The sequence below is a fragment of the Chionomys nivalis genome, chromosome 1, assembly GCF_950005125.1.
Source record: "Chionomys nivalis chromosome 1, mChiNiv1.1, whole genome shotgun sequence".
Lineage (NCBI taxonomy): Eukaryota > Metazoa > Chordata > Mammalia > Rodentia > Cricetidae > Chionomys > Chionomys nivalis.
The window spans coordinates 2,130,272-2,158,163 of record NC_080086.1 but is presented as its reverse complement, the minus strand read 5'-3'; the positions used below and the strand labels follow the sequence as shown (position 1 = coordinate 2,158,163).

Here is a 27,892-nt window from a genome sequence, read left to right as displayed (position 1 = left end):
AAAGAAACTTCACCTTCATCTTCTAAAATCCGGCGTTAACAGTCAGGAAAGTCGCCAACTGGAGTTCGGAGGAAAGCAGACACCTTCATCAGAACCCAGTGCTGGACACCATGGTCTTGTCAATATGGCTTAGCACTAATATGGCTGTAACACAGGGCCAGTCCCTGCTTCCTTTATTAACCACGGGAGCTGATTACAGTTTTTTAAAATCTAGACTAGTTTTCCATATGTTTTACACATTTTATTCTGACATCTTTTAAAAACAAAGGACACACACATTTGCATGTATCAATGCCCTTTTCTTTAAGCACGGTTTCGCTTCCATCCTCTAGACTCTGTTCTCCGTGCTGTCCGTTAGGGGGCGTCTTCGCCTGGCACTCTGGCTGGGCTGCCTCTCCAGTTAGCTGCATGATTTCTTCTAGGACGTTTGTAACAGGCACACACGTAGAGGACAACTTCGCTTTGTTTTTATCCTTGGCTGTTTTTTGGGTTTTTTTTTATCCTTTTTTTCCTTTTTTTAAATAAGTATGTTTCCAGGTTCTCATATTTTCTTTTCTTTGAATATATTGCACAACATTTTATTATTAGAAAAGGTTTCATGTTTCAGGCAAAAAGTTTTTCTCCACTCAGGAGGTGCTAATGTGTATTATTTTCTAGAAGAGGTAAGTGGTTGTCTGTGTGGCCATCTTCAAAGGGGACCTAAGGGGAAAGCAGAAGACAAGACCAGAGAATTAGTTCCAGTCTCTACGACTCTCAGACCACGAGGCTCTGTGGGGGAGGCCCTTTCTGTTTAGACTAGAGCTGACAGCAGGACTTAGACAGCACCACTTGTGTCACTTACAGAATGGACGGGCCTGTAGGATCCAAGTCTGAAACGACAGCAAATTATTTCCACTATAAATTTTCCGATTCCATGTAACATGCCTGCAATGGATAAAATAAGTTCAAATTTTCAATTAAACTGCTTCTGAAATTGCTATGTAAGACTAAATACTGCAGCTACCTGGAGAGGAACAGGCCACGGAGGGCGGCAAAGCAGCCTGCAGTTGTCTCTGAAACTCAAACTACTTGAGAGGGTTACAACCTTTTCCAGACTTTCTCACATAACTTTGCAAATAACATCTTTTTAAATGAACCAAAATAAGAAAATCTGTTCACTTTTTCTAGAAATGTAAATCAAAACAACACAGTTCTAAGAACATAACTCTCTCACTAGTTCAGAGTAACCAAGGGCTGAAGATGGATCTCTAAAAAGATTCCAGAGCCTTGGGTTAAAACCAAAAACATTACTGATTTAATCAAAATGTCACAAAATATGACTTCAAACAGTATCTGGGGAAAGAATTTTAAATGAGGGGAAATTTACAGCTGCGATGTTCTGGGCATTTCCTCATTCAACCCTACAGCATACATACAAACCACAGATTACAAAAGGTAGTGAACTATGTCAGGGCTACCAGGTCAGTGACAGAACACAGACTAACGCCTAGGACACGTGTGACCTACCACATAATCTTCCTTACATTACTAAATCCCGTGAGAGAGGTGTGCTCAGGAAATACATTTACGAGCTTTAGAATTTAGAGACATTTCCAAATATTAAAACTTGAAAATGTGTATATTTCTTGCTGTCTTTTAAAAGAGGCGATTTTATGTATGTGTGCTTGTGTGTGCGCACGTGTGAGTGCATGCGTGCTAGGCCTTGAGAAATTGAGAGCCTTGCAAATGCTGAGGCAGTCCATCAGGGAATGATCTTCCCACCCAAGTCTAACAAATGCTGAGGCACACTCCATCAGGGAACGATATTTCCACCCAAGTCTAATAAACACACTCGGAAATCAGAGAGAGAAGCATGGCATGACCACTACTTCCTACAATCCATAGTAAAAGCTTATCTCAAAGCAAAACAAATTAAAAGGAAATTAGGCAAAGAAAGGAATGCTAACCTGTTGTTGAAAAGATTCCTCCAATAATACCACAGAGTCTTACAAAAAACTGCCAGAAAGGCATGTGTTCCTCAGTGACTGTCACCATGAGAGAACTGAGATCATATTTCATAAATATTCCAGAGACTCCGTGGCTGCCTGCAGCGTGGTTAATGATACGTTCCTTAGAGCAAGGGAAGAGGAGAGACGGGAAGAGAAATAAGCACTCATCATGGGTACTAACACACGCCTTACCAAGATACAGGTGTACACACACACTCTACTTTCCTCCCGGTGAACTAACTGCCCTAGACTTTAAGCTCTCCAGAGACAAATACCAGTGTTCTTGGTGGGGTAAGTTTTTCAAAGAATCACGTTTATCCTGGCGTGGTGTTGCACATCTGTAATCCCACACTAGGAAGCAAAAACTGGAGGGCCATGCACTGTTTCAAAAAGAAAACAGAACCTGGAACTGAACTAGTCCTATGTTGAAAATGGTCATCTTAAACATACCAGCATATTCCTGCACTTACAACTAACGAAGCAATAAAAACCAAGTTTATATCATATTGTTTCTTTGAAATTAATTCTTGTCATTTTATTTCTACTAATCTGAAATTAAACTGCAAGCATTAGAAACACATACCATGTGGTAAAAATCCCTTCCCTTATTACTAACACAGAGAACCTTATAAATGAGCCACCAATCAAGTTTTCAACAGTGAATTCATGCAAAAACGCTAAAATGTTCAATATCATGTTTAAGGCATAGAAACCCTGTGACCACATTCAATAAAGCAAGCTACGTTGGGAATCAGGGCATCAATAACATTGGCGAAGACTAGGGATGATTAAACTGGGCTTCCAAAACTGAAAGTGGCTAGCTTCTCTCCTGTTAAGCTCAATCACCTATAACAAACAACCCTTACACAATGGATTACTTTTTGATTTAATTTTGCTATTTTCAAATACATCCTGGAGATAACTTCATGTTCAAACATCGTCTTTTTTTATAGTTGGATGTAATGCTGGGTAGATTTATAATTTGAGCTATTTCTAGTCTTATGGTACCATTATGATGACTGTCCTTGGAAAGGGGTTTCTAATTACAGGGACAGCTGTAACAGAAGCAATACACACATTGCCAGACTCTCTATAACCCACAGGCAATTCTATAATCCTACACCCTTGCTTACTTTGCCCCAAAACCCTTGTCAACCCTACACAATGTTTCCCAGGTGTTCGTCAATACTGCTGGTGAGAACATCCTCCTACTCTGGTAGAAATGTTGACGAGCACAATGTATACTTACCTAGTTACCGTGTGTGTGTGCACACATATGTATGTACATAAGTACACACCTGTTTGCCCCTTGAACCATTTGAAAAGTTAGACACTTAACACTTGCCCTCTGAAATAACCTAGTTCAGAAGACTAAAGAGAGCCTTGCTCTCACTGAGGCCTCAGTCAGGATCACCGAAGGCATTAATTACCACACGAAGGAAAATGGAGTGGAAAGCTCTCACATACCCTGGAATTCATGTGGGTACCAGTTGGGTATTACCAATTTCAAACTTGATTTATAAGGAAATACAACCTAGAACAGATGCTGTTCAAACCTGTTCTTCCCTCCATGAAACCACTAAGACCCTTCTACCTGAGGCTGAAAGCACGCATTCAATCAGACCCGGCTGCACTGAGGGCCTTGCTGAGAGCAGGAAGAATGTACTTACAAAAAACAACAAAGAAACCAGAACACCTGATGATAGAGGCAGGTCAGGAGCTAGCTGCCTATCTCAATGAAGAATAATATTACAAACCAAAATTCATAAGTAACCTGCCATCCTAGTTTAATCTGTAATAATCATTGCCAATGTTAGAACACACACACTAATACCCACTCCAATACACTTTTACTAAGAATGTTAATTCATTTCAAAACTTCCATACATTTTAAAATGGGGAAGGGGACCCACTAAATCTCCAATGTTATCTTGCAGTTGGGAAACTAAAAAAAAATCCCCCCCCCTCCACCATCTTAGTAATGAGGACCCACTCACCCTTTCTGTGACAGAGAACTGATGGGTGTCAGCTGAAATCTTGTATGTGTGTAGCTTTGTTGGCACAACTGTAATGAAATATTGGAACATCTGGTTGTCTATAATAAAAACAAAATATGCCTTCTTATCAATTGGTAGCAATAGAATACTATCACATCTATTCTATTAAATATGACAAAATTGAAATTTAATATTACATTGCTTTAGTATATAATAGATTAAACAATTTTAAAAAAAAGAAAAGCTGATGAAAACATACTCATATTTGGTAAAACAAAGTCCCACTTAGGACACAAGAGGTGTGGGGGGTGCCCACACTTGATTTAGTGTGTAATAAATAATTTTAAGAACTGGCCATCTCCTGTTAAGACAACTAGTGGAAGGATGGGGACACCAAGACAGCCACATAATCTTCGACCTACACTCTGCCCTACCTATGGGATGTGCTGGGGTAAGGGTGGCACAGAGATTGTAGGAGTGGCCAACCAGTCTGAGACCCACGCCACGAGAGTGAGCCCACCTGACATTGCCTAAAGTGCCAGGACCCAGAAGCTGGAGTAAAAATGTCAATGTCATGATGCCTAATGACACTCTGCTGTTCTCACAGACTGGTGCCTAGCCCAGCAGTCGTCAGAGAGGCTTCATACAGCAACAGGGGGAGACAGAGGCAGAGACCCACTGCCAAACATTAGGCCAAGCTTGGGGAATCCTGCTGAAGAGAGGGAGGAAGGACTGTAGGACCCAGACGAGTCAAGGACACCATAAGAAAACCCACAGATCAACCAACCTGGGCTCACAGGGGCTCACAGAGACTGAACCGACAGCCAGGGAGCCTGCACGGGGTCGACCTAGGTCCTCTGCACCTATGTTACAGCTGTGTAGCATGGTCCTCTTCTGGGACTCTGACAGTGGGAGCAGGGCTGTCTCTCTTTTGCTGGCTTTTGGGACCCCACTCCTTATACTGGGTCACCTTGTCCAGCCTTACTACAAGGTAAGGTGCTTAGTCTTACTGCAACCTGAGCTGTGTTTTGGTGATATCTGTGGGAGGCCTGCCCTTTACTGAACAGAAGCAGAGGAGGAATGGGGGAGGGAAGACAAAGGGAAGGAGGGAGAGGAAACTATGGTCAGGATGTAAAACAAACAAACAAACTGAAAATGAAAACAATACACTCATATTGTCAAGAGGCATGCAGCTGCCCACACACATTAGTTCAGGCACTAATAGCCATGCATGGGACATAAGAAGGCAAAGACGGCATTTCCCAGAGCAGAAACCTAGATGACATTGCGGCAGTAACCACAGTTCTCATGGCTATTCTTCTTAAATATACAGTAAACCAAAGTTGGACTTGCCAGACTCTGAAGGTGACATCATAGCAAAGAGGTAACTAAACAAACTGCTCAGGGATTGCCATTCAAGGGGTCATTTTTAGTCACCTGACGTGACCACCATAAATACAAGTACAAAAAGATCAATGTCCAAAAATAAACCTGCATGGCAACACAAGCCTGTAATCCCAGGAGGATTGCCGTGAGTTTAAGGCCAGCTTGGGCTACACTATTACTTCCAGGCCTGCCTGATCTAAATGGTAAAACACTATCTCAAAATAACAAAGGTCTACGCACCACTTGCTACAAGACGAAGAAAATAACCCTCAGTGCTTGATTAAGTACCCTCAGTGCTTGATTAAGTACTCCACGTGGAGTAGAGGCTTGAAAACACAAGCGCACACGGCTGCTGTGATAGCACACACCTGACTACACGCAACGCCACTCTGGAGTAACTCCAGGCTTCCTGGGTTGGTGACATTCAGCAGGGAGTCTCCTACAAAAGCATTCGAGAGCCTTGGTCCTGTGACAAGAAGAGAACTTCTTTCTCCAGTGACTGTTGTGTTTTAAACAACACATCAACCCTCCTGGCCAAATCCCATTCACGTCTACCACACACTCAGCAGCCTCTTAAAGATTAGCTTCCCAAGGGTGACAGGGAGGGGAAACACACCAGTATTAAGGTTTTAAATGCAATTTTCTGTATGCAAATTCTAAGAGCACTTATTAAATACTTACGATCTACAGCAATCTTTTCAGTTCCATCCAAAGGATTAATAATCCCTGGAACAAGCTCTCCAAAAGACAAATGGTCTATTCTGTGAGAAAAGTTGTAAGCTAAGATAAAGAAAATAAAGGCAGAGAACTCACATTAACTCTTTAGAGTGCCATGCTACAGACAGTTCTATATTCTCACCTATGTTCAAATCATCTCCTTAAAACAGCATGTTAAAAAAAAAAACATGAGAAATGTACAATAAAATCCTGACAAAATGTTGCCTCAAATTTCATGATTATATACAAATTAATTTCTATTAACTGTCTTATTTAATTCTGTCTAAAACATACAACTTTCTTGATTTTTAAACATCACACAGAAACCAGACCAAGCCATTAGAACATTAGGATGATGTTAGTCAAATAATGAAAGCGATCACAAATATTTTTAACACACACCACTACTATGATCAACTGATTTTTATAGGATTTGCTTTGTTCTAAAAGCAAAGTTTAAGAAGAAAGTCTTGCTTGGAATAGTGGTACAAGCTTGTAATCCCAGCACTTGGAAGGTAGATGCAGGAGGACCAGGTCACTCAGGGCTATCTGCAGCCTTAGGCCAACCAGGCATATGAAAACATGCTCCATTCAATTCCACTCTCCAAAAACACTGCAGTTTTATGATTATCATTGTCCCGAAGTATTTGTGAGTGTGTAAACAAGCCTGTATGTGGGTCCACTTCGGATCCTGCCTCTGTTAGTACACTTACAGAGTGACACCACGTTCTCCTGGGCCCCCTAACTGCAGGGATTTCTGGGCAATGAACAGAGAGAAGTGCAGTGAACTTACAGATAGATTTGAAGCAATACATTTAAGGTTTTTTTTTTTATTTTTCCTCTAGATGGGATACCAAGTTTTCTTTTTGGATATAAATTTTTAAACAGCTTCCTTTGTTTGACTTTTGCTTTCTATGACAGAATCCTGTCATTCACTGGCATGACATTCACTATGTAGCACAAGCTAACTTCAAATTCATGACCACCTCCCTGTTTAAGCCTCCCAAGTGCTGGGGTTACAGGTGCCGACACACTTATTTACTTGTTTTTGAGACTAACTCTCACTATGTAGTCCTGAATGGCCTGGAACTCACAGAGAACTACCTGCCTCCATCTCGGGACTGATGGATTAAAGGCAGAAGGTGTGTGCTACCACACGAGTCAAGTTTACTTTCAAAGCTCTACCCTGTATTTGCACTAAAACAAATAAAAAACTAACTTCTCTTGCAAACTTTTCTACACTGAAACGAAATCTCAAAAATTGCTCACAATCATGGTTGACAAGTGCTGCCAAGTGCGCATGCCCTCGCGGATGTGGGATTGCCCTGGAAGGAGGAAAAGCAGACATGTAACTAACAAGGCAAAGTAAGAGTAGTGCATCTGGTCCATAGCTAAGCCATCTCAGCAATGCTATATCTAAGGCTGCAAAAAGCCAAATGGAAAATGTGTTATTTATGAGCCAAGATGATAAAAACCAAGGGAACACCATTTCATAAATATAAATGAAACAGAAAACCCTAAAAATTGAGTTCATTCTGTAGCTCACATGTGCTTTCCATGGGAAAAAATCTTTGCTCACTGAGGCTTAAAGTTGGAAATCCTAATTTCAAAAACGACCTCACATGTGTCTGGTAATGACCTAAATATTTCAGTCTCTGAAAACACGAATCCATCAGCATGCTTCAACTGACTCTATTCACTTCCATGAAGACATTCCTAAAATACTAATAGAGTCTTCTCTTTTATATTTTGTATATCAGAGATCAGTAATCCCCAACTTAGGTAGAATTTCCTAAACTACACAACAGATTTCTAAAACTTCCTCTGTACTTGTCCTGGTGTCTGAAACTGGAACCATAATCCGAGCTGAGACACGCTAGGGGTGGGACTGGATGCCTTGGTCCCCACAACGTCCACAGCAGTCTGCTGGAGCCACCCAGAACCAGCACCGTCATGCATGATTGTAGCAACTTTGCCACAGCACTAATTTATACATAAGTACTATTTTCCCTGATAATTTTAGGTTAAATTTATTATAGGCTATTCTATGAAGTGTTCAGAAAATATAATTCCTAAAACACTGACCAAAAGCAGTGCTAAAAAACTATAATAAAACTTCACTATTGCTCAAGATCCAGCTGCTGTGCAGAGAGCCAAACTGGAATGCTGAGATTTTATTTTTAATGGAAGTCACAGAAATGAGTAATATTAAGTCCACAGGAGCAAATGGAATGACTGTTAGTTGATAACACACTTTAGCAGGTATCACTTTAGGCTATGGAATTGGAGGGCTCCACAGTCTTCCCTCTGCTATTTTCATAAACATAGACTATTTTCATTGAATCCTTAATCCACTAAACAACACGCAGTAATGGTAACACCTATGCACTCCTCAGGGTCACAGGAAGCCCAGTATATGGGCATATGCATGTGCATGCAGTACTCCTGGCATCCAGAAGAGGGTGTCAGATACCCTGGAGCTGAAGATGCAGGTCTGTGAGCTGTCCAATGTAAGTCCATGCAAAGAACACCTATCTCTTTACCACTGAGCCATGCCTCTAGCCTTATCATGCTTCTTGACTATTGGACGGACACTGGAGTCCCTGTCCTCAGCTGCTAAAGCACTTTCTCATGGAAAGCTAATGGCCCAAGGCCAATCTACTTTCAATGAACATATTTTTTCAGCTACTGCAATCAAACATACTTCATTAACCTGTATAGGATCTTTCTTGGCTAATCAGTGAGCAGCCGCTTGACTGTAACTTCATTTTCTCTTAAAAATTCTACTAAACATTTTACGTTAAACTCTAATTTCCTTACCACTGCTTTCCTATGGAGTTGGGACTACTGTGATAAGTGCTCGGTTAGCCTGATAGTATCAGCATACACTGTGTTCTTTAAATGCAGTCACTGTGACATCATAGTTATCACAATATTCTGGTTAGCCTGATAGTATCAACATACACTGTGTTCTTTAAATGCAGTCACTGTGACATCATAGTTATCACAATATTCTGCAGCCAAGTTCGATGGTGATTTGAAAGTATGGCAACTAGAGCCTGTATTTCCATGATTTTCACACGGTCAAATAATAACCAAGTGCAGCAATGTACATGACACCGGCACCTGCCGGTGATGCACCAACACCAGGAAACCTTGAGACCATTACAGAGTCAACTGCTCCATCCTCAAGATGATGCTGTAATGTAAACTTCCAACAAAACCTCATCTTTTGGGCAGTAAGGGAGTAAGACAGGATCTCACTGTAACTCTGGCTGGCCTGGAACTTACTATGTGGACCAGGCTGGCCTCAGACAGAGGTCCACCTGCCCCTGCCTCTGAGCATTGGAATTAGAAGTGTATGCCACCAAGCTTAACTAAAACTTCACTTCTGAATGCAAATCTAAACTTCTTTCATTAATAAAAAAGGCAGTGGGCTGCATCTGGAAATCATGCTCTCAGGATCCGCTCACTTGTGATAAGCCTTTGTTCTCTCTTAAGTTTACCCAATTCTTTATTCTTCTGGTACTAAGAATAACAACTGTCCTTTCCTGCTCTTGGTTTAAAAATGGAAAGTTAAAACATCACTATGAAGATTTCCACACACTGTTCCTTATTTGTGCTTTACCCAGTAAACAATTTTAGCAATGAGAAAATTTTCCATAATGTGTACATCTTTCTTGATTAGTAATAAAGTCACTGTCAAGTTCAGGTGTACCCCCAACAGGTCTCCACTTATGTTTACCTTGTTCTGCAGAGCACTAACCTATTACAAGAACGACTGTAGCTAACTTCAGCAGCACTAAACAGAAACACTACAGCCAGAGGTCACCCTGTCCCACTGATACCATCACTTTGTGTTCCTACTATAGGCTTTAAATTTAGAGATAAGAATTCTTCTAAATAATCAAATTACAAACTACAGCATTATAGCTGACTTCAATAGTTTCTCACAAGCTAAGGACTGTGAGGAACTTAGAACTGTTTTAGATTAAATCTTCCCATTTTTGTTGGAAAACAAATTGAAATTTTATGGATTAGCAGCATAAGCGTCTCCCTTCAAAACCACACACGTTAAAAATCAAATTCAGTTACCCTATGCAGATGACACTTATTAAGAAGGCTTCAATTCTCCTGCTTGTTTTCTGACATATCTAACCCATCAGATGGGACCAGCACTGGAAGGAGAACAGTTCTGAACCTCAGTTCAAGTTGAAGAACAGCTTTTTGGTTGTGGCACTTACTGGTTTTTAAGGTTAGGGATGCTACTGGCATCCATGGACCACAGAAAGAAAAGAAAACATTCTGCAGAGAATCATATTTCAACAAAGACCTCTCAGGTGCCCTCAGACAATGCAAAAACGTAACTACTGACCTGAGCCTCAACTCTGTTCAGCTACACAGAGGACCTATGGGTTGTTTGACTCACTATCCTGTATTGCTCGCTGCTCAAATGTCATCCCATCATCTGAGCAGCCTGCGTGTGTTTATCTGGCCACAACTCTGGCTAAATGCAAGCACATGCCTCTTGCTAATGCATTCTGTGTGCACACGTCCAAGCATCTGCTTACAGGGATTCGAACACCACACCCATGCCCTCTGAACTATTCTCTATGGGCAGCGAGGACTGTCATTGCACTCAACAGGTAACAGGATCAACATTGAGCTTGACAAACCTAACACTGAAAATAAAAGGTAAGTCTACTTCAGTTTACGAGACACAATCAACAAGAGCTTTCCCTCTGTGGTCTGTTATATGTAAGTTATCATCTGTTGAAAGGTATGAAATAGGGGAGACAGCCAAAATAAAATACAGGCCATGGTACAGCAGAAGTTCGTGCTGTGCTTCCTTTTGGACTAGGGCACTGCTTACACGTGAAGCTGTAATGAGCCCTCTCCATGTGCTGCCTCCATGGTGCCAAAGTCTCAAAGTCCCCGGACAACGCTGCAGATAAGCAAGTGAGCACTGAACATGGCCAAACAGCAAAGTTTAAATTTGCAGGAGAAAAGCACAACAAAGAAAAAATAAAGTTGAATTTGATCATTATAAGCAATGAAGTCTTTTGTTCTCTCTATATGAACAAATAAGTAAACAAACAATAAACCCAAAGGTAGCCTTTGAGCAGGTTCTTTTCCTGACATGTTCTTCTTCACTTTATATATAAGTTCCTAACTCCCCATACAATTCTAAAGTCTCCTCACGAAGCCTCTGCTGACTTGCAGACTATGTTACGTAATTTTCCTTATCAGCTTTTAGAGCCTCAATAGAACTATAATCAAGTAATAACTAATGTACTTACTGGTCAAAGTTTGACTATTCTTGTAGGACTTCAGCACCCAGGGAGAGGAAGGGCTCCCCTCTTTTCCACTGTGTGACCCTGAGTCTCAAGACCAGTACTCTGCACACAGCAATCGTCCAATGACGGTTTAGACAGAGGAGAACTCACCCTCATCCCCCTCAGTTCTCCGTGGAAGGAGAAAGCAGGGGAGCTTTTTGTGATACTGGGTTATATTCAGGAGAGTAAGTGACAGTCTTCCTAAGCTGTTACTAAATTACTTCATTCTAGATATCAGTAACTTTAGACTTTTTCTAGAATTACTCAGGGATTGCATTTTGATGAGAACCACCAAAGGGCTAAAACAAAACAAAACCTACTATCAACAAATGAACACACTAATGGAGCCCCTAGGGTCAAGGCTATCTGGCTACAGAAGTGATTGAGAGGTTTTAATCACTATTTATCCACAAACAACACTTTACATGCCCTTTGTGGTTACACTACCTGGTCAGGAAAATACGCAATTTTAATCAAGCTCCAACCCCATCTAAAAAACTTCAGGAAGTGAAAAGAACATACTTGCCCACAGTTATGTGAAAATTCCCTGCTACTTTATTGACGTACAGATGACCGTGGATTCGGCATGCATCTGGAGTCAGCGATGGATCATCTTCCCTGTAAGACAAGACACGTTCAAGTGTCTCAGTGCACACCTGGCACAGAGACCGTGGACTGGTGTGACACGTTCAGGTGTCTCAGTGCACACCCGGCACAGAGACCGTGGACTGTTGTGACACATTCAGGTGTCTCAGTGCACACCCGGCACAGAGACCGTGGACTGGTGACAATGGCACACGGGGAAAGGAGAATCCTAAGGACAAACTGCTGGGTCCTAATGTCAAGATTAGAGTGGTGGTTTACACCCACTTAGAGTTGCTGTATAGCTACCATATTTACATAAACATGTATCATCACACATCTTCAAGTCTGCTCAATGACTAAGCCCAATGCAGGAGAACTCTGAGGAACAGAGAGCATCAGCAGCACACCCTCCTACTCTCCTCATGCACTTCTACAGTGCAGTGCAGCTGGGTCGGAAGGACACTGAGGTTAGGAAAAGGCACCCAAGTGAAAACTGGGCTTTTCTTGCAGGCCAATATAAAGTCTTTGCATATTTTTAAATCTGAAAAAATCATTTTTATGATTACAGCAATCCTTGTTACCTACTCTGACACAAGGGTAAAAATAAAATGTACACAGTCTTACAATTTTTTTTAAAACCAGTAAATTTTATATAGAAATACATACACCACATAAAGAAAAGCAGCTGGGTGGTGGTGGCCACATAAAGAAAAGTAAAGGAACTCAATGAAAAGCTCAAAATCACGGGCAAGACACCTTAGTTATATAAAGAACTAACAGCAGGACCGACACTAAAACACATCAGAGTACATTCCTGGTAAAGAACTGGACGTTTGAGGCTCTCACCTTGGCGGCAGTGCCGTCGACGCACTTTTAAAAGCGCTTTTGAATATCACATCTTGAAGGGAATGCTCTTCTTGTAGCCTACTCTGAATCAGCTGCAGCATCCTAGATGAGACAAAACAGGAAGATACACACCAAGCCAAGACTTGTTCAACTACAAAAGACTTCTGACTGAGACAAGCCATGGTGACTACAGGACTACATCCCAGAAGGAGGTTCATCAGCTACTCTCAGGGAAGGTGAGGATGGCTAGAAGTTTAGTGCACACGTGGTCAGAGGCACCAAAAGACACCGTCTGCTCTGATGAGTGTCTACGCTTACCTTTCACACATAATTACAAAATGTTCGCTTCTGCCAAGCACTGAAGTAAGTGCTGTAGATATGAAGAACAAACTAAGTGCAGGCCATACAGCAGGGCGCTGGATTGGAGGCTGCAGATTATTGAGATACAATCCCAAGGCTTATTATAAGCTAGGTCATGTCATCATTTAATATCACTGATGTCTTCTTTCCCAAAAGAAGTAAACTTTATTCTACAGGACCATTCTAGGCAATACAGTATAATTAGTCTTCATACAACTTTTAAAACAGAATCAACATGATTGTAGAAAGCAAAGACTGCATTTAAGAAACAATGACTGAGAGATGGGAAGATGGCTCAGCATTGGCTGTTCTTCTAGAGGACCTGGATTTAGTTTCCAGCACCCACATCATGGCAAATAACCATTTGTAACTCCAGTTTCAGGGGATCCAATGTCTTCTTCCTGCTTCTCCAGGCACCAGGCACATAGGGGTGCACAGACATACATGCACACAAAAACGCCCACACAGGTGGCTGGGGAGGTGGCTACAATGATGAAGAGCAGCTGCTGCTTCAGCAGAGGTCCCAGGTGTGATCCTCGCACCCACACGGCGGTGTCCCAGCTGCCCGGAACTCCAGGCAGGTGTTCCAGGATGTGCACGTGACACAGACATAGGTTCAAGTGGCACCGACACATACAAAATAAATAAATCTATACAAAATAAATAAATCTTGAAAAAGAATAGCAACAATGCTTAGAGTCACCTCCTCTAGCATGATCTTAAGTGACATCTCAAGTCATAACTCAGCAAGCACAAACACAGTGGGGAGAAAAGAGCGATGGTGGCACAGAGAACTTTCAGGGCAGTGAAACTACTCCTGATGGGACCACGGTGGGTGTATAATATTACACAACTGTCCATTCAAAGGAGTGACCTCTAAGAGGGAGCTCCCAATTGAACTACAGACCTTGGGTAATGTTGGATCCATGCAAGTCTCATGGATTATGACAAGTAAGCCACTCTGGAGCTCGATGTTGATAAAGGAAAAGGAGATATGGGAACTCTGAACTTTCCACTTATCTTTGTTGTGAACTTATAACTACTCTAAAAAATAATGAACTTGAAAGTAGAAAAAAACCTTACATGTAAATATACCATCTTAAAAACACAAATATTTATCTCCAAATACACCATATCTCATCGCAATGATAAAAGTATTGTATACACAGAAATGAGGAAATACTTATGCACTATCCATCTAGAATACTGGGTTAACGGGCCTGTCTCATTAACATTAAATCTAGAAAGAGAAAGCAGACGTCCCAAAAGGCTGTGCTCAGGGTTTGAAATTTTCTTCTAAAGATACTGTAACCTTAATTATCTAAGGCAAAACACCAACCGAGAGAGTCAACTCCAAAGGTAAAGGATATTTTTGTATGTAATTACTAGTAATGACAAGGCCTTACAGATCTCCCTCCAGACTAGAATACTCATTTTTAATAAGTCTTGTAGCTCAAGTTCAGCTTAAGGGATGGCAGTGGTCATAGTCTAAGGAGACTGTGAGACTTCTGCTTGGAACACCAACCGACAGCCAAGTACAAAGACACGCAGAGGACATGCTGTATGCAGAGGTGCAGGAAGTCCCAGGAATGAGAAGAAACCTCTTACTCAGTAAAATCAGTCTCTGTTCCCACTCATTAGTCCCTTCAATATTTAATACAATTCTAGATAAAAGGAACCATCTTGGGTCAGAAGAGATGACTTGAGGGTTAAAAGTGCTTTCTGCTCTTCCAGTACTGGGGTTCAATTCCCAGAACCCACAACAGACAGTTTGCCACATGGCATATACATATAGGCACATACTTAAATAAAAATCTTAAAATTTTGAAGAGGAGACAGCTCATGCTAGTGTTTCTGGGTGTGTTGTTTGTTTGTTTTAGCTTCCTGAGACGAGACAGGGCTTCATGATGTAGACCTGGATCTGAACTACTGATCCTCCTGCCCCAGCCTCTTAAATACTGGGATTACAAGTATGCACACACACCTGACTCTCACTTTAATATTTCTGGATAAAAGTAACATCTTTCACCTCTAGTAAGAGCTTTCTAGTAAAAGTGCTAGAAACTCAGAAAGTTCTAATATTCACTAATTTTTCTTCAGCTATATTCAATCTCAATATTAAAAATCTTCCAGCCAGGAAAATTGGTAATGAAAAGACAAGACTCTTCAAGTGTACTAGGGAGTATGTCTGTAAAAAACAAACATTTAAGTACATTTTTGTCTAATAATCTGAAATTGGGTAACCTTAAATATAGGCCATCTTGGGAACAAAAATGGGATAGAGAAAACACTTTTTTAAACCCTGGGAACAGCCCTACCTGACTCCAGACAACACCAAGACAACACCCTGATAAACGAACAGTTCCCAGGGGGTCACACGAGGTTTTTCTCACTCAGGGTTTTGCAGTTCCCAGAATGAGATAGCTTTTCCTTTATGCTGTTCATAAAATGAACTTTTTGTCTGTTTCCATACTTAACCCATGCCCAGGAAAGAGGTGAACTTTGACCCTCCTGCTTCAGTGTCCCAAATGCTAGGATTATAGGTATACATCATCACACCTGGCTCCAAATTCTAAACAATGTTCATATACTTTTACAGTTAAATTTCTTTAATTAAAATTTTAAAAACTAAAATTTATTTATGAGTCAAAATATACTACGGAAAAGAAACACTATGTTAGACTTTCCTAAGACCTGATAGTTTTTTAAGTCATAAAGATTATTTATATACTAAAATATTTTAACAAATGCATAGTTTCCAACAGAAAAAATGGTCTAGGTTTCTATGGTGATGACACTATTTACACTTTACCTCTGCCACTCTCTCTGCTGGGGTGAAAGGTCAAACACTGCCTGCCAAAAAAGAAAACACAGTCACTGACAAATCCCATGATGTTCATATAGCACCAGTTTAAATGTTTTTCTATGAATAAGAAACAAACTTATAGTACTGCTAAGACATAGTCAAGATTTAACCTGTAGGCCGGGCGGTGGTGGCGCACGCCTTTAATCCCAGCACTTGGGAGGCAGAGGCAGGCGGATCTCTGTGAGTTCAAGACCAGCCTGGTCTACAAGAGCTAGTTCCAAGACAGGCTCCAAAGCCACAGAGAAACCCTGTCTCGAAAAAAAAAAGATTTAACCTGCAATGTTTTATACAATGACAGCATAGAGAAGCTTCACTAATGACAACTATCTTCTTGATATTTGCAGGAGCAAACACAAGCTGACAATCAGAAGCACAAAATGCGTATTTTGGGACTGAAAACCAGTCAAGCTCAGCATTGTTGAAACTGGAAACTAAAAGTGAAAGGGAACCACTGGGGAAGGGGGTGGGGGACAGGTGACAGATGGGGCATAGCCTAAGTGGGAACCCAAGCACCGCAGCCCTTCCTCCTCCTCCTAGGAAAGTCGCAAAACAAAACCATACACCTTTGCTGAAAAAGAAACCCCAAAAGCCCAATAAAATGAAAACCAAAAATCACAAAATTAAGACTAATAACGCGCAGAGGCCACAGGGGCAAAGGAGAGTGCTCAGCTAGCAACGCACTCGCCTTGCGAGCACGACCTGTGTCTGCGCCCATGCAGAGCAGCCAAGCATGCAGCATACGTGTGGAACCCAGCACTGCGGCAGATACGGGTGGGTCAGCCAGCCTCGCCTAGTGGCTCGGGTTCCAGGACGGTGAAAGATGTGCTTATTGCGAAAACCATGATGGACAGCACCTTTCCCAATGACGACAGTCTAAGTTCAGGTCTCAACACGCAAACACGTGTGTCAGTGGATACACATACATAAGCTATGAAAAAGCACTATAACTGAATATTCTGAAAACAGTATAAAATGCAAGTGTCTCAATGTTTACTAGTAACCATTTTGATCCAAATCTGCAGATCACACTCTAGTATGTTATAACGGTATATGAATTTATAAAGTAAATTACATTTACTTACTCCATGTAAATTACAATAAAATAAACTTTGTTAGTAGAAAAATAGAGATCAGAAGAAGGGATTAGAGTTGCAATACTAAATTATTTTTCTATAAACATTTCTACTTTAGGCATGCTTTATGGTCTTAATATGAACTATCTGCCTCGGCTTTCTAAGCAGAACCCAGGACCCCAGCTAATGATATAACTGTGGAAGCCTGTAGGAACTTGGGGTGTCCTGGCTCTGTCTCCTGTCCACACGGGATGAAAGCTCCTGTCACACACTGCAGCATTCATGATATTCTCCCAAGTACAAGAGGCCAAGAAACCATGGCCTGAACTCTGAAAGCTATAGCCAGAACCAATGGCTGCTCCCTCAAGTTGTCTCTGACAGGGATTTTGTCACAGGAACTTAAATGTAATGAAAACAAGCACAGACCAAAGACAAACACATTTTTTTTTTGGTTGTAAATCCAAGTTAACTCAGCAATCAGAACTAGTCCATGGTTTTTCTGTCTCAACCCAGTCAATGAACTGAACTCTAGTCTTCCTCCATCTTTGTGACAAGAAAATGAATTTAAAAATGAACACGTAAACTACATGCCATGGGACCAGAGGGCCACGTGCTCTTTATGAAGCTGTTTTAGAGCTAGTTCTGATCAGGTACCAGTACGAGCGTACCTACCCTATAACGTACTGTGGGGTGAGTCAGTTAAGAACAGCTTGTGCTTTGAAACTACTAAGAGCATCAGCACTGGAAAAGGTGAAGGCCAATGAGATTCCCTCCGATGTGATAAGAAAGCTATAGCTCAGATGTTTTTAAAGATTTTGGCTTGGTGAAAGTAGCACAGGTCATAAAGTCCTGAGACAACTACAAAGTACAACTTCTAATCTTATGGCAAATACAAGAGGAAGGAATCTGACAGGAAACAGTGTCCTGAGCTATAACAGGCCCTAGAGACCTACCCAAAATGCCAGCTGTGGTTATTTCAAGCTTTTCATATTAGGTATAACTTTTCTCCATCACAAGGTTCTACAGAGAATTTAGATTACTTTTGAAATAAAAAGGAAAAAAATCAGATATATTTCCTGCACAAATTTAAAAACCACATAAATCAAACTTACTGGTTCATAAGATAGACCATCTGCAGATGCAACCATGGTTTCTGCTAAATCCAGTACATCTGCTCCAACATCTGCATTAAAACAAAGTTTTTACATTCTGCACTCTGATCAAAACAACCATATGTTATAAAACAACAACAGAGATAACTTTTATTTGCTCAAAGTTAAAGAGTAGCATTAATTATGTAGCTTTTGTAGACAGTATTCCAAAATTTCATGATTTTATTTTTCTCATAGTAAAAAAGCTAAGGTTAATAAACTGGCCAGCTTGCTAAAATTAAACAGCCTCTAAGCATTAAAGATGCTGAATACAATTAATCACAAGAATTACTTTAAGAATTCAAAGAAATTATACGGCAAATCTACTGAGACTTTTAAAAATACCAAATAGGAAACTTTACTTTTGAAAGGCTAAAATTGTAACGGTGTTCAGACATGGCATCTGTTCAGGACCTGGGCTAGCTCAAAGCTCAGTCATAACCTATCTCCTTACCTCTTAAAACCACTACCTAAAGAAAACTGAACTGAAAAATGAGACTTTGTAACAGAACCCTCATCTGTCCTAGAGTGCAGGGTGAAACAATGTAAGGTGGAGTGTGGTTAGACACAGAGACAGTCTGCCTACATCACAACTGACTGCGAAAGCCTTGCTATGGTTATACACTGTAGCCATGTTCAGAAAAGTCAGCGAGTTGACAGCCTGGTGGCGGTGACGGTGTACTCACACTGACACTTCATGGCAACGGTAATGTCTATGTTGATTCTCAACTTGCTGCAAGAGAAAAGGGCAGCCGTCAGTACCTATCAATCAGCAAAACACCAGAAATGAAAATCAACACACCTATGAAAAATGTGGATTTCAGGTAGGAAAACACAAGTGCATCTAAGGGTATCAAGAAGAAAAACTTGGTTACCTAGAAAAATCCTTGTCTACTTCATATTCGTACTTCATCCAGGTATCTTGATACACTGAGAATTCCATTATTGTTAATAAAGCCATAGTGGTAAATGCTATTAGAGAAACTAAGGAATCAAAAAAAGAAAAATAGAATTAAAATAAAAAGGTAAACAGGTATCTCAAGCAGGATTAAAATGAGGTAAAAAAAAAAAAAAGGAAAGTTTTCAACATGAACATTATTTGAATAAACAGTACAAATGATTTCTCTTAAAACATTACAGATGTTTTAAAACAGCTTAGAAATGAAAGCATGGAGTACAAACAGGAACACAAACATCGGTGTCCTGAGAAAGAGCTGCTTGCCTTCAGTTTCAACAATGCCTAACCCCAGAAGACAAAACTTTACACAGCACAGGTGTGCTGCTCACAGCAGTCACAGATAGAACAAGCAGGAAGCATGCTGACAACACCGACCTAGAGACTCTTCCCTCATTACTAAGAAACACGCATGTGCTTATAATGCGACCTAAAACAAACTAGGTCCTGAGATGAAAAATCAGATGAGCTCTCTAAGACCCTAAAATACTTCCACCTACTTTGCAATGTCCTAAATATATTACTGTATTGCAAATTAAGTAGACACCTAGTTGTGAGAACTCGCTGACCAGCACACGACACAAGGCTGTGCACCCAGAGCAGGCTCTCCTCACTCTCTTCACTCACGGGGGCAGAACTAGCAAGCCTTTTTATTGCACTTTATTTTATTTACTTGGGTTTTTTGTTTGTTTGGGGGTTTTTGTTTTGTGGGGTTTTTTTGCTTTTTGTTTTATTTTGTCTTTGAGCCAGAGTCTCAAGAAGTCTATAACCACTTGTAGCTAGTCTGTAACTGGCTACATAACCAAAAATGATCTTGAAGTTGAGATCCTCCTGCCTCCACCTCCTTAGTGTTGGGATTACAGGTATGTGCCACCATGCCCAGTTTATGGTGCTGGGGTTCAAAACCAGGGCTCCACACAGGCTAGGCAAGCATTACCAACTGATTATATGCATCTTTCATTACACATTTCTCTACCCAATGACGCTCTACAGCATATGACTGTTATTAATTCACCACAGGAGAAGAATAATAGGAAGTATTACTATAAGGTAGAGACTTTTCCTATACTTTATCACTTACTTTATTTAACAAATGCTCTAAGCACTTACACATAAAAAGTTACATAATACATTCGCCCTAGCAATATAAATACTAACATCCTCACTTCACGGAAGAACTAAGGCAGACGAGGACTTTCTTACAGCAAGTCTTTACTGTCACCCAAGGCAGAACAGGAACAGGGCTGTGCCAGCAACCTTTCCTAACTCCTCCACTGTCAAGTCCATTTATATTAAGAATATAATATATAATAATGATAAGATGTATAATCTATAAACAGCAACACACAGCTGGAACAGCACCACGGGTAAAGTGTACTACCTGACTACTAAAGTGTAATATAATATATAATACGATAAGATGTATAATCTATAAACACAGCACCACGGGTAAACTGTACTACCTGACTACTAAAGTGTAATATAATATATAATACGATAAGATGTATAATCTATAAACACAGCACCACGGGTAAACTGTACTACCTGACTACTGACGTGTAATAAGCACTGCCAGGCGCTACAGAGAACACTGATAGTTAAAGCAGAGTCATTCGGCACAGGATGAGCAGTTCCAAAGCCAGTGCCCACATGTTGGCGATCTACTGACCAGAGTCTGGAGCGAGCTCACCTGTTCCCCCACTGGCTGATGTCTCCACATAGCTGTCAGGAACCTTGGGAAAGGCGTCTAACTCTTTCACCAAACTTAAGGTTTTTTTCCGATTCAGTCGCCTCATCTTCAGATAAACCTTCCTCTTCCTTCATATAGTCATGCTAAGGAACAAAGAGGTAAATGAACATATGACCAATTTTCTCAGAAATCAGCATTCCCAACTCTCCTTGACAAAAAAAAAAATAGTGCGCCCATTTTACCCTCTTCTCCATTTTCACTCTGACAAAATTATGAATGAAAGGCAATATACAAACACAAATTAAACAGAAAAACAATCACAAGTGGGAGACGGTCACATTTTCACATTTAAATTGTTCAAATTTAAATGTTAAATTTTAACATTTAAAATGTTTATTTTGTATTAAGTTTATATATAATTTCCATATATATGGAAAAAGAAGTTATAAGGCAACCAGAGCTGCAAGTTCTCAGACACTTATTAGCAACACAGGTGCTTCTCAGTGTCCATGGGGAGCCGATTACACAGTCAGAAAGACACAGTGCTCATGCATTTCCTCAGAGAGCAGGCTTGCAAATGGTCCCAGCACATATTCTCAAACATTTTAAAATCATCTCTAGATCACCTACAAAACCTAAGCAGAAACCTAAGACAGGCCCCACCATCACTCATTGTATATGACAGATTTTTTTGATGTCTGTGGTGTACACCTGTGCATCTGCCTGTGCACGTACACACGCACATGTGCATGTGGAAGCCAGAAATCAATGCTAAGGATTCTCCTCAATCTCTCCACCTTACTCTTTGAGACAAGGTTTCCCAGTGAACCTGGAGCTAATCAATTCAGATAGACTGATGGCCAACAAGCCCCAGGCATCCTCCTGTCTCTGAGGGACATGCCACCACACACAGCTTTTAACATGAGCACTAAGGATCCAAACTCTTCAGGCTTGTGCAGCAGGCACTTGACTGAGTCACCTCCAAAGGCCTCTTATTAAACAGTAAAAGTGTTCATGTCTCCTTAAGGCAAAATCTGACTTCCCTAAACTCAGTACAAGTCTAGTACAGATTTCTGACAGAAACCCTCCAGCCCAGCTCTACATCTTGTTCCCCTCATCTCCTGACTAAAATGGCTCCAAGGCTGTCATCTTTCGTGGTACTAAATCCAAGAGAAAAACTTCATGCTGTAGCTTTGTCTAGAACGTGTTGATACCCATATTCTCACTCCCCGCGCGTGTGTGCTTGGCTTGCGTGCATGCATGAGCACATGTGTTATGTGAGAGAGAAATTTTCTTCAAGATAGTCTCTTGCCTTGACCTAAGAAATTCAGCAAGCACCCAAATCTCAAAATCATAAGCTGAAAAGTCAAACTGCTTCAAAACCCAAGACTTTGAAAGTGGACATGATGCTCATTTTCCCTCTAGATCTGGATTCCTCCTCATCTTCATTTCAGCCGCCATCCCTCAGAAGACGATCTCCTTGCCTTGTACTACATATTTCTGTCCCAGTGGTCCAACACTGAGCTACTTCACCACTGGCTTTCTTCCACTTTCTTGTCTTAATGATTGACAGTACATACCAAACTGCACAAGCCAGAAACACAGGTTTGCCTTCAGACTTGGCTTCTTCCTAAGTTTCTCTGTTTGCTTTCTTCCCGGGGCACAGAAGACCCTTACTAGGTACATTAGTCTCAATGGCCACAACTTGTGCTTCGCCTCACTCCCTGACCACTAGGAATCAATTATTAACAGCATCAGAGAGCACATTATCTGCCTTGAAGCCCTCGAGTCACTTCCCACGACACAGGAGTCAGGCCATCCAACATGGCTGCAGAACCCTCCACAGATCACGCCCACCACACACCGTGTCTCCCTGAGTTCCAGCAACACTGAGAACCTTTCAGTACTCACTCTGCTCTTTCTGCAGCATTAGTTCCTTGTCGTCTCCCCCAGGCTCCTGTGACTGACTCCACTCACTCTTCTGGGCCTGTGTACCTATAGCTGGTTCTAGCCACTAACTGCATATCCTGTTTCCTCCACAGGACAGTCAAAGGAGGAACCATGTCTAACTTCACCTTTACAAGGCCAATGCCTGACACAGCAGGCAGGTAAGCCGTAAGAGATGGAAGGGAAACCTCCATAGCAGCACAGATTCCAAATCCAAACTGCTAGATTTGGGTAAATGAACATTTAAACCACTGCCTAAGAGGAACGGTTCTGTTTTATTCACTAGAGAGTCGCCAGCTTTAAACAGTGGCTGTAAACATTGAAGAAATAAATAGGGGATTCTACTTTCAAAACTAACGTATAGTTTTCAAAGTAAGCTTTATAAGTAAAGCTCCTTTTAAATTATACCAAGAAACTGTGGGAAGTAGCTGTTAGTCTCACAAACTCCAAGAACAAACAATCTATGCATTTCCCCTCTCTTGAGCCAGACAGCGCAGCCCACGTGACCACCCAGTCTCAGGCTTCCCCGTGACTGTTTCCTAGGATCACCACTGTCAAGGGAAGTAGGCTGCCACTTGACTTCTCCCATTCCTGCAAGCTCACTAAGGACTTCCAAGAAGCCCATTCCATTTCCGACACTTGTCGCTGTATAAACCATTGTGACATGAACAAGTTATCCTACTTCCTCATATTGTAATTCCCATTTAATACGTCATTTTGAAGACTGTCAGGGTAAAAATACTTAAGTGTTCTTAATCATATTTTGCACTCCACCGCTTCTCTTTGAAGTCTACCTTCCCTTAATAATAGCAATTAGATATACAGAACTAACTTTCATGTTAAGTACCATTCAATACACTTGACATATGAACTTACTCTTCTATACCGCAGATGCCACTCTGATTCCTTCTCATAAATAAAAACAGTAATGCATTTTCCCCAGGAAGGTACAAGTGGCACTATGCAGAACATTTGGTCCATGCAGCCTAGCTGCAAAGTTGGCTCCAAATTCCAGTGCCCCTACCTTCAGTTCTGTTGCCAACTTCTATGGGTATCTAGGTGCACAGGTGCATTCAAGGCTGCCCCACGGCCTCTACACCTGAACCAGTCAGTACTTGTCTTCCCCCCATTCCACCACCATCTGATGTCTCCAAAGGCACTGTACAACATGGTGTATACACACATATATAGGCAAAACACCATTCACATGTCTCCAAAGGCACTGTACATACATGGTGTATACACACATATATAGGCAAAACACCATTCACATGTCTCCAAAGGCACTGTACAACATGGTGTATACACACATATATAGGCAAAACACCATTCACATGTCTCCAAAGGCACTGTACAACATGGTGTATACACACATATATAGGCAAAACACCATTCACATGTCTCCAAAGGCACTGTACAACAATGGTGTATACACACATATATAGGCAAAACACCATTCACATGTCTTCAAAGGCACTGTACATACATGGTGTATACACACATATATAGGCAAAACACCATTCACATGTCTCCAAAGGCACTGTACAACATGGTGTATACACACATATATAGGCAAAACACCATTCACATGTCTTCAAAGGCACTGTACAACATGGTGTATACACACATATATAGGCAAAACACCATTCACATGTCTTCAAAGGCACTGTACAACATGGTGTATACACACATATACAGGCAAAACACCATTCACATGTCTCCAAAGGCACTGTACATACATGGTGTATACACACATATATAGGCAGAACACCATTCACATTTTAAAAAAAAAGATGCAGTAGATAGCACAGCGTTTTTTGCTTTGGACATCCTTATTTAGTAAAATTAACACTGTAACTTTATCTTCAAACACAGCCTTTGATGGCATTATTCTTGTATATAGTCTTTGCACGATCTTTCTGTTCACTGATAAACGCCGTATGTACAATTTAGTGATCTCTAATACCACTTCTGGTTTCTCTGCTGTCTCTCCTAAACTGTCCTTTAAAAAGTAACAAAAATTAAACCTCATAGATATAGTGGTGGCAACTAAGACAATACTTGTACAACTGCTTAAGAACTAAGAAGCCTCTTCATGTTGAAATAGACACCAACACTCCTGAAAGCAATATAGTCCATTTCACCATTGTATCCATTGAATATAATGAGAATAAAATACAGAACTCAGAAAACTTCATACAGTCTGCTCAATTAAGTTTATTACTTTCAAAAACAAAAAGGAAAGAATTTACTTTGGAACGAGACTTATCTTTTTAATTACATTTAAGGGGAGGGAGACCCTGTCACGGCACGCATGTGGACGCTAGAGAACAACCTGCAGGAATCAGTCCTCTCCTCCTACCGCCTGCGTCCTGGAGATGAAAATCAAGCATCAGGCTCGGGGGACAGCTGTACCAGATGAGCCACTCACTGGCACAAAAATGCATCTTCTATTATCAACGTTTCACGAGTCACCTGCTATTTATAACGTGCACTTCCCAATGAGAAATAGTTAAAAGATTAGCACACAACTACATTGTGGAATGAACTCAACTATGTTTTCAAAGAGATATGCTGAAGTCCGAGGCCTTGCCACTTGTGAAAGAACCTTATTTGGAAATATTTGGAATCTCATTTGGAAATAATCAGAGTGCATTGGGGTGATCCAAAAAAAGGACTGGTATCCTTTCAAGACCACATGGTGAAGGCCCCATTATAGAGAATGTTACACAAGGACAGAGCAAGATTGCTCAGGAGTCAGGACAGCAAGGACGCATTCTGTCTCACGCCTTCAGATGAAGCAGGGACTTTCCTACATCTTGGTTTGGAATTTGAGTCTTGAAAACTGAAAAGAATAAATTTCCACTATTTTAAGCTTCCTAGTTTATAGTCAATAGATTTAATCCCATAAGTTTCTTAGTGATAAAAAGTTCACTGGGAAGACAAGTACTATGTGGCACGAGTTTTGTGATCTGAACCAAACTATCTTCTAGAAACTTACTAGCTGTTATGACAAAGTGAAGATCCTCGACTTCTCAAAATTCCTTTCATATTGTCATCTAAGAGGGTAGTACACGCGGGCTACACCAGCTATTAATCAAAACAAAAGTGAGGTTTTAAAAAATATCATTTTCAGAAGAGATTTGAGAAGCATTTCTAGTCAGGACGTGAGCAAGTGTGAGCGTAACTGAGGTTAGTGGATAATTCACAAACCGAAGATGTACTTTAACAACATAAACGTTAAGAAAGAGACTACCAACAAGAGACGTTCCAACAGGAGTCTCACAGAGTCTGGAAGTGCTTTCCAGCAATAGGAAGTTAGGACAACAGCAGCTACTCAAACGAAGTTCACGAGATTAAAATAAGGAGATGTCTACAATATAAATGTTCTCCAGAAGCAAGATAATGAGTTAACAAAGTCTGGATATAACAAGACTGGATGGAGAAGAGGAAAGACAGATGTGTGCATTACTAACTAAGAGGGTAGCAGTTCTCCAAACCAAGGAAGACAAGTGTTTTAGAGTTTCTATTTAACCATACCCCCCACTCCTCCAATGTTAATGAACTTCAGGGGTTAGAAATAAACTCTTCCACAGGATCTCCTTCATTTTCTACTGTGCCTAAGTAACCAAGCCGCAGGAAACTTCAGGAGCCAAAACATGATAAGTAACAAAAACTAAGAGCAGCATGGTAGGTACTGCTCTAAATACTTCCGTGACTTGAAATATGTACCCTTCCCAACTTTTCATGAGATAGTAATATCTTATTATTCTCAATTAATTGATGAGGAAACTGGGGTGCAGGAGTCAAATGATAAAGTCTCTGGCATTAAAACACAGAACTGAAATCTAGTAAAACTATTCAATAGAATTTATAGCACAAAGTCTAAAAGTAACTTCTCTTTAAAAATAAATTATCATTTAAATGACTAACCCCGGTGAAAAAATTGCCAATTTTTTTCTAAATCTATGTTGCTCTTGTTCTAGAGTACAGTGACTTCCTCTCAGAGACGTCTTATCTTGCCATATTTCTGTAACGTATATCACGAAGCTATTATAATACTCAGTAATGTCGTGAAGTTTACTATCAGAAAGCAAGCTTCTCCTCCTCCAAACCCTCACTACAAAAACACGGAACTTCTATGTGTCAGGATCCTCCTCTCTAAAGTGGAATAGTAATAATAACTTCAGGCAACTAATAAACAAGGCAGGCAAATAACTCCTCCGCAATCCAGAAGACTCGTTTCTTTAGGTATGTACGTGGGAGTTCTACGCATGAGGTGGAAAAACCGAAATCCGCAATTACAACTTCAAGCCAAAGAACAAAAAAGTCTATTTTTAACTGTCTTTAATTGCTTCCGAAAACCTACCTCGCAGTATCGGAACAGCTGTTATCTGCCTACAGTCTGCAGGGCACTGAAAACCACACATAAAGTTAATGAGACGTTAGCTCAGGGAGCTGTCAGGTCCCGTCTACCGACACCCACGGCAGTCCTGGAGCAGGAGCCGAGCCATGCCCTCCCCTCCGGACAACGGGACACACGCGGAGACACACGCACAGCACCTGCTTCGGCGTCTGCGCCCCGCCCGGCCCGACCCGGCCCCTCTCCCGGTGCCGGCGAGTCCGCCGCTGCCCACGACAGCCGGGACGAGACAACGGAGGGCGCGGCCGGCCCGTGAGCGGCCGAGAGACGGAGCCCCGGGCCGCGGTGCGCGGACGCCGGCCACACTCGGCAGGAACGCCCCCAGGCAGCGGAGCGGCTCGGCCGCCACTGGCTCCACGCAGAGCCACGGGGATCCGACCTGGGCCAGCGTCGGGACAGCCATGAGCCCTTCGACAGCGCCCGCGTCCCCGTGCGCCCCGGACGACCGCGGGAAACGGCCCCGGCGGGGTCTCGGCATCTTACCCAGTGCTACGGTCCCAGCCGACCGCCATGTTTCACAGAAACCCGGGTCGCCCGAGCCCGGCGTCCGCGACGATCTCGCGAGAGCAGAA

At 41.4% G+C, this 27,892-nt stretch overlaps 1 protein-coding gene across 2 annotated transcripts; it reads right to left on the bottom strand.

Moving 5' to 3' along the window:
- Nucleotides 1–226: 226 nt before the first annotated feature.
- Nucleotides 227–27,892, bottom strand: Ergic2 (ERGIC and golgi 2). 2 transcript variants are annotated; one of them, XM_057772173.1, is made up of 14 exons: nt 27,804–27,892; nt 20,951–21,093; nt 19,181–19,289; nt 18,992–19,038; nt 18,267–18,337; nt 16,028–16,068; nt 12,856–12,957; nt 11,947–12,042; nt 7,358–7,413; nt 6,053–6,151; nt 3,986–4,083; nt 1,947–2,109; nt 842–924; nt 227–699 (listed from the first exon to the last, which is right to left on the bottom strand). In XM_057772173.1, exons 2-14 carry the CDS (start codon nt 21,054–21,056, stop codon nt 637–639), a joined length of 1,134 nt encoding a protein of 377 aa, XP_057628156.1. In that variant the 5' UTR covers nt 21,057–21,093; nt 27,804–27,892; the 3' UTR covers nt 227–636. The 2 variants fall into 2 exon arrangements, with proteins under 2 accessions (XP_057628156.1, XP_057628164.1); XM_057772181.1 differs by lacking the exon at nt 27,804–27,892 and adding an exon at nt 27,267–27,300.